General features: G+C 40.8%; 1 protein-coding gene across 1 annotated transcript; it reads right to left on the bottom strand.

Moving 5' to 3' along the window:
* Positions 1-2,152: 2,152 nt before the first annotated feature.
* On the bottom strand, positions 2,153-4,831 carry NAP1L3 (nucleosome assembly protein 1 like 3). Its single transcript, XM_010975784.2, has one exon. It carries the CDS (start codon positions 4,463-4,465, stop codon positions 3,026-3,028), a length of 1,440 nt encoding a protein of 479 aa, XP_010974086.2. The 5' UTR covers positions 4,466-4,831; the 3' UTR covers positions 2,153-3,025.
* Between the last annotated feature and the right edge of the window lie 3,363 nt (positions 4,832-8,194).

Raw genomic sequence — 8,194 nt, 5'->3', positions numbered from 1 at the left:
TGACTATCCGTGTGGTCCTTTCCTTCACTTAGCTCTAGAAGTTTCTTCCATTACCTCTTCAGCAGCCCCTGCTGCTGCTTAGGAAAGCCTGTCCTTATCTGAGTCTGTCACGTAAAAGGAAAAAGGCAAACTTTTAGAATGAGGACCCGGGACGCTCAGCGCCCGATTCGGGGTGGGAAAAACTCACAAAGGAGAAGGCGGGGACGATGGCAGCGGCGGAGGAGGTGCCGACCTCTTCGGTGGGGCTGGGGGCAGAGAAGGGAACGACTGGCCTCAGCCTTGAATCTCGGCAAAAGGAAACAGCACTCCCCACAAGAAAGCACGGAAGAAGACCTCGCACAACTCTTCTCACGCCCCTACCCACGGCCCGCGAGCTTCGCTCCCAGCCGGCTCTTCTTTCTGACATCGTTCATTGGCTGAGCGAGTATGATGGACAAATCTGCAGCCCAACGAACGTGCGAGCCCATCGGGTTTCCAGGCTCTGGTCACCTTTGACTTAGCCTAGGTGGTTGAAGCACCCACCGCCCACCGCAGGCATTTCCGGAATCCTAGCTTTACTGATGCAAAATCCTAGCTTTACTTGGCACCTGCCCGCTCCCCAGCCCCCAGACTTACGAAAAAGGTAAAAATGCCAATAAGCTGTCTTTCTAATTAGCTTTTTTACACCCATCCAACTTGATTTCAGCCAAGAACGTGTGTAAAAACCTAATCAATTGACGGACAGGGAAAAAAATACACCAATCTACCTGCAGGGCATACCCTTGTGTAGTGTGCTTCTGAATGATTGATATTATCTGCATTTCTCCTTCTGTTTTGCAAATATGCTACAATGACATGCTTTCCTTTAATACTGGAAAGTACAGAGCGGGAAGGGGCTAAATACTTGAGGAAGTGTTCTAAGACGCAATAAGGATGTTGCATCCCATGTAGAAGTTTTAAGGGCTCTGTGATGTCTGACATACACAGTATATACCCGATTTGAGAACCTCTGCAGCAGTGAGCCAGGTACACACTATTTATCATAGTCTTCGTTTTGGCACTGGCGTATAAATAAATCTGCTGCCACATCTCCTTGATGTATGCAAAATCTAAGAACTATAAGGCATTCTCAGAATTGCAGTGCTATTGATAAAAGCAAGAATTTGCTTTCTGATTTTGTATAAATCATAACCTAAATATCCAAACATGAGTGACTGGTTAAATATATATTCCATGGATTAAAATATGTTTACGTTTATGGACAGGGGGATTATTGTTAAGCAAGGATAAATGTTGATACTAAACTATATATATGGTGGGATTTGGGAAGACTGTTACATAATTTTATGCCTAGAGACCCAGAGATTCCCAAATGCCATCCTCCTCCTGCCACACCTCTTTCCTGTAAGGTCTTGAAGGAAAATATATGCAAATGGGGAAAGGGCAGTTGTGAAATAAGGTATCATTTGTTGTGCTCATGACTTGGTGCCCAGTGTAAAACTCCCTGGTAAACTGAGTTTAAGAGGCCTCTTCCTCACCCGAAGTTCAAAGCAAAATCTCAGGATCAAATTACTCTGTAACCAGCTGCATGGAGCAGAAGTGGTGGAAGCATCATGTCACCTATAAGGAAAAATAAACCCACTTCGCAGTGAGACCTCCTCCCAAGTTACTGTAGAAGGTGGGCCTGGGTCATTTACCCAACCTACTCTTGGAGGTGAAAGCAATAGCTTATATAGATGTCTTTGGTGGGTGAGGGACTTCTGCCTACCTCCCTTCCCCAACCCCGATTCCCTCCCATCCTTTCTGCTCCCCACCCTCCTTCCTTTCCCCTTCTCCCTCCTCCCTTCCCACTCCCTCCTCCCTTCCCTCCCTCCCCTCCCACCTCTCCTTTCCCTTCCTTCTCCCTCCCACCCTCTTCCCCTCCCTCTCCCTTCTGCCTCCTCACTTTCTATTCATCTACCCTACTCCCCCTTCCCCCTTCCTCCCCCCTCCCCTTCTCTTCCTCCTCCCCAGTCCCAGTCACTTGAATGTATAGCCTCCAAAAAAGAGCTAAGATCTGGGAAATGCATGAGAATGTTAATTATAGTTATAATTTTTCAAATGTCCCTCTTCCTCCCGATTCTCTACTTTTTCTATAATAAGCACCCATTTTTTTGTAATGAGGAAAAAATGGTAGATTTTTATAACACGATACACTTTATTTGACATTTATTTATTTTAGGTTGCAAGAAGAACATGAAAAAAAAAAAACCAAAGGATGTAAAGTGATCATTTCCAGTGAAAGGCAAAATAGAACATATTACAAAGAAAATGTGGTTAGTACCTTTAGTTTACAGTTACACATTATAAGAGGAGCAAATTTCTTTAAATACTAGGTCATATTAACACCTCAGTGGTAAACAGTAACTTCGTTATGCTTAAATTTGTAAACCACTATGTCACATTAACAAGCTCACAGTCATATCATGTATGGTCTTGATGGACATTATCATTATTAATTGTATATTAATCTTTTTTCAAGCAGTCAAATTTCACAATGCACTGTTCTAGTTAGTATAATACTGTATTTCTATAGCAAAGTAATGAAGGCACAGCTAGTGCAAGCAGATTTAAACCCTTGGTCTTCTGGGCTGGAAAAAGAAAAAAAAAAGACACTTGCATTGATACTTTAGGAACTTTTTTTTTTCAAGCAAATATTTGTCTCAGTTAACAATTCTGACAGTTTTCACAGCTGCATTCTAAGAGGAATATGACAAAAGAATTTCACAAAAATCAAAACTCTGTAGCACCAAACTCACATGCTTTAGATAACTGACAGCAGTTTACATATTTTGAAGAATATTACACTACAACAGGCTAGATAGAATAAACTGATACTTAGACACTTTAAGACAATATTTTAGGCTACCAAGAAAATATGAAAACACAAGACTGTGTGAAATACTAGTGTTAAGGTTATAGGGCAGGTTTTATTTTCCCCCCAAGGCTATATAAACCTGCTTCACTCATTTGAGATTCTTGCCAATTCTTTCAGGCAGCCTCTTTTTTATTTTCTATATTTTCTGTTTCCATAATCTTTACCAACATCATAGGTACCCTTGACTTCTCCTGTATAGTAATAGATTGATTTCAGGATGACGTTATCATGTAAAATCTGACCAATTTCAAAGTCCTCATCCAGGATAGCGTCTTCTCGTGGTTCAAGCTTTCCAATTGTAGGAATCTCAGGAGGGCTAAAGAAATTGAAGAATGATGCATTAGGAACCACTCTTGGCTGGATTTCAACTTCTCCAGTCGCAGTCATGCGACTCCGGGTGGTCGTCACTGTAACATCCTTTCCTCTTCTCCAATCTATTTTACAGCCTTTGCAATCTTGGATTTCCCATCCCCAAGAGAAGAAGGGATCGTTGTGATCTGGTTTTGACTTTATTATGTATGTCTTGGTCAGCACCTCATTTCTGAAGTATGGATTGGGTAGGAAGCAAAATTCAAATGTGTAACTTATGGGCCGGCCAGGTTTTGAGAACTTCAGGCTCACGTCCGACAGGAACTTCAGAATGGGCTCATCATACTTCTGAATCATGGGCCCCAGCTTGTCAACATTCTTTAACACAGTCAGCCAATAGTCGGGAATGCCTTTAGGATCCTCTCTTTTAGGCTTTCCCTTACGAGCTCTTTTAAGAGCTCTTTCTTTAGGCCTGACCTCAGGAACTCTTTTAGGAGCCTCTTTTCCCACAGCCCTTACCCTCACCTCTGCTGCTTTGGGCTGTTCTTTATCTTCTGCCTTTGCCTGGGGGGCTTCTTTAAGCTCTTCCTTCCCTTCAGGCTTGGCCTCCAGAACATCTTTGGACTCTGCTTTTTCTTCTGCTTTGGCCTCTGGATTTTCTTTAGGAGCTTCCTTCTCTTCAGCCTTGACCTCGGGGTTTGCTTTAGGGTCATCTTCTTCCTCACCCTCCAAGGCAGGCATTTCACTGGGACCTTCTTCCTGAACCTCCTCATCACTGCTGAACACCTCATCCTCTGAATTCCATTCATATTCTTCTTCCGTAGGCTCATATTCTGCATTGATGATCTGGAATCGCCGATCATATAGAGGCCTATTGAGTTCGGCATATTTTCTTTCAAGATCGTGAATTGCCTTTAAGAACAGGGCGTCTACCTTGTCACATTCATCTTGAATATTTCTGAGCGCCTGCACACGATTTCGAACTGCCCGAGGCAGCTGATCCACGAAACTTCTACCCGACGGAGCCCGCCGCGCCCTTCTGGAAGGCCCAGGTACCCTCTTCTTTCTATAGTAGCGGCTGCGGCTACTGCTGCTGCCACTGCTACTGCTGCTGCTGCTGCTGCTGCTGCAACTAGTGCTGCTGCTAGAGCTGCTGCTGTCAGATTCTTCCCCAGAATCGCTAGAGGAGCTAGCCATCATCTCTTCATCAACCCCCTGGGCGGCAGGTTCCGAGACCCTGTTCGGATCCGCTTCTGCCATTTTTGCAAGCCTGCAAACCTCTGAGGGTGGTGACTACCGCCGAGACCGCGCGCCCAGAGATGGGCAGAAAATGACTCACGGATGCTTGGGTGGAAGCGGCGGAGGCCCGGGCTGCGGAGGCGGCAGCGGCGAAGGCAGCAGTAGCTCAGGGCGGGGCGGGGCTGGGCTGAGGCGATCGCAGCAGAGGTGGCACCGGCGGTGTTGGCCTGGGCGAAAGCGGAGGAGGCAAGGCCTCTCCTGGCTGCAGCTGCGGCAGACAGACGCGTGCCGCAGCCGAATGGCGCAGTGCGAGACCCCACGATCTCTTCACGGTTTGGATAGCGAGCCCCCTCCCCTCGTAGTCAGACCTCCCGTTAATTTAGTTCCCAGTGTGCCTTTAGCTCGCCCCTCATTTGCTGGCCAAGCTTGATTGATAGTCACTAAGCCCAATGAGTGACCAAACGCACCGCCCCCCCTCGAGACTCCGCCCACCTTCCCAGGCGCTCCTTGGTAGCAGAGGCACACACCCCTGGAAGATGTTTTTTCCCCTCAAAACTCTGTCTTAGTTTTATAATTAAAAAAAAAAAAAAAAAAGCTTAGATATGAGGTAAAAATACCAGTCATGGTTCCTAACAAGGGAAGAGGACTATCCTTCTCGCATCCGCTCATCCTTAATTCCCGTTTGGTTTGTCAGGGGCCTCGTGACAAAAATCTGTTTTTAAAAAATTGGATGAAAATACTCCAAATGACATCATTGGGTAGTGTGATTATGGATGATTTTTAAAGTTCTCTTTATTTTATCTTAATATGCTATGAGCATGTGTTTTTACACCGGGGGGATAAAAGGGGAGTCGTTTATTGGCAAAGGGGGGAGGGGCTAGAAAGCAGGCATATTGCATTACACGTAGCAGTTTTAATAAGTGCTGTCTGTGATGTTTGGCAAGCCTGGTTTATATCCATCTACAAGGTTTGCGAACCCATGTTGCCGTGAGTCAGTTACACCATTTTTACTCTATTTCTCTTTTTCAGCTGGCATATACTAGACCCCAACCTTGCTGCTAATTTGCCACGTAGTCCTTCTCAATGCTTGTAACAACCTGGTAGATAAAATAAGAGGGTATTCAAATGTTAGGTAGTATGATTTAAAAGCAGACGGTTTGTTCTATACTTTGGTGCAGCAGTTTTCAGTTACACGAATAGCAGGATGGGAGGGGGAGTCTGTGCTGATGAAACTGCGTCCTCTTATCAGGGTGTACTTTACAGTGTCATCTGCCACCAGTTTCCTTCTAACATTGTAAAATTCTAGCCATACTGAAGTATGATCTACAGTCCAGTAATATGTGAATACACTTGCAAAATGAAGTTTAAAAAGAGGTATCTTGTTTTTTACAGGATTCTTTTCTGCTACAGAACAACTCCATTGGTCCAACCCAAAAGACAAGTGTTTACTTTTCATTAAAAGGTAAGGAACATATTTAGCCCATTTTTATGATTGACAAGCATTTCCTATCTGTATTTGAATAAAAATTCACAAGGTACACTCTTTTAAAGACTTAATTGGAAGCTATCTTAATAGTTCTATGGAAGCAGAAAACTCCAGAGGTGATTTGGAATACTACTGTAGAAAATAACCTAGTTAATCACATTCACTTTCTAAACCTGCTCATAGAAGACAAGTAGCAAATTAAAATATAAAATATGATCAATTATTCATTTCAAATGAGGAAAAATATTAAAGGTAGAGTAACCTTTCTGTTGTCTTTTTTGTTACAGGATTTATGCTGTGTCATTTAGCCCTTTTTTTAAAAGTTAGGAAACATTATTATTTTCTATTTTGTAAATGAATTTACTTTTATTGTTTATTCCTGATTGTCAAAGTATGTAAGCATTGTAAGGAAAAATACAATATAGAAAATTCCAGTGATAATAAAAACATGCAGTCTTAATCAAATAACTGTTGTTAGCATTTTGATGCATTTCCTTCCAGAAATTTCTTTGTACATATACACACCTGTCTATTTATATACATTGTTTTATCTATGTGACAGTATGTTTTATAATGTCCTCATTTATCAATTAATTGTGGCCATACTTTCATAGTGAATGATCAACATCTTCTTTCAAAATAGATGCATATTCCATGGAAATATTTGCCTTAGTTTATTTAACCAGATTCCTATTGTAGGGCAGCTACTTCCACACCATGTCTCCACTAACATACCATATTTTTTTCCTGTTGTAAAAAAGTTACCCCTGGATACCTACTATATGCACTTGTAAAAATTAGTCATATGATGAATTCCTAGAAATGGGGATGCTGGAATAAATTGTATGCTCATGTTACTCTCTGATACATATTGCCAAACTTCTCTCCAGAAAAATTATCACAATTTACAGTCCCACCAACAATACATAAAGTTCATTTATTTAGTCATTCAGCTAATATATTTTTGTGCCTGCCATGTGCCTGGCACAGGTGGTAGACGATAACGATATAATGGTGAATAAAACTTACTGGGTGCATATCCTTTCATTTTATAATTTTAGTTAAAACATGTACTAAACAATGGTTTAGTTCAATGGTTTAATTCAATGAAGATATGCTGTAAATATTGCTCTACAAATTATTATTTTCCTTTAAAATGATGAACATGTTTTTTAATGAATACTCATATTTTTATAGTACTTTAATTGCTTCATACACATGTTATTTTTGTTTATTTGTTTTTGTTTGTTTGGAGGGGGGAAGTGATTAGGTTTATTTATTTATTTAATGGAAGTACTGGGGATTGAACCCAGGACATCATACATGCTAAGCACCTGCTCTACCACTGAGCTATACCCTCTCCCCCTTCATATACATGTTAAATTTTGTATGATCAGGAATTAGTACTCTGAAGTAAGTAATGAGTTAGGGATCCAGATTTTTTAGTGTATTTTTTTTAGCTAATAGTTATTTTTCTTAGTTCCATTTATTTGATCATCTTCCTGTCTTAACATTTATTTGAAATACCACCTTTACTGTATTAACTAAATTGCTTGGTTCTGTTTCTGAATTCTGTTTTTGGATCCATTGTCCGTAATTTTTCTGCAAATAACTAATGAGGCAGTTTTTTAATAACTTTAGAGTTTGTGAAAATCATGTAGATTGAAAAAAGTCAATACAATGAACTCCAAATAAGAAATTTAAAATAACTTAAAATATCCTGAGATGATCACTATTCACATTTTAGTGAACATTTCCAAATTAATTTCTTATTCTTATGTATTTGTATTTCTTAGATTAGTGGTAAGATTGAATGTCTTTTCATCTGTTTATCGTCCATTTGGGAATTGCTTATTCATATCCCTTGCTTGTTTTTCTACTGAACTGAGAAAGAAATTAATCAGTGGTGAAATCCAAAGGGTAAAATAATTTTGGCCTTGATTTAAGACAACTGTGACTCCTATAGAAAATACCTCTCTTCTGATTTATGATATTGAACAAATGTGACTCAACCACAGCTTTCATTCTAAAATTACTTACTTAGAGGGTTGTTTAGATGCTTTTCAAGGATTAGTACTTAATCACTCACACTGACACAGAAAAGCTTGGAACAGAACAGGGAGAATAAAAAGAGGGGGGAAAAGCTTGTAAAAATCCTCATACAAAGATAATATATTCATGAGCTATTCTGACTTTTGATTTGGAAGTATTTTTCCCCAAGCCGTAGATTTTAGGTGACTTCTAAACCATCTACTTTTTATGTG

This window comes from Camelus dromedarius, chromosome X (assembly GCF_036321535.1).
Source record: "Camelus dromedarius isolate mCamDro1 chromosome X, mCamDro1.pat, whole genome shotgun sequence".
NCBI classification, from domain to species: domain Eukaryota; kingdom Metazoa; phylum Chordata; class Mammalia; order Artiodactyla; family Camelidae; genus Camelus; species Camelus dromedarius.
The sequence above is the reverse complement of the archived record's forward strand: the minus strand, read 5'-3'. Positions and strand labels throughout refer to the sequence as shown.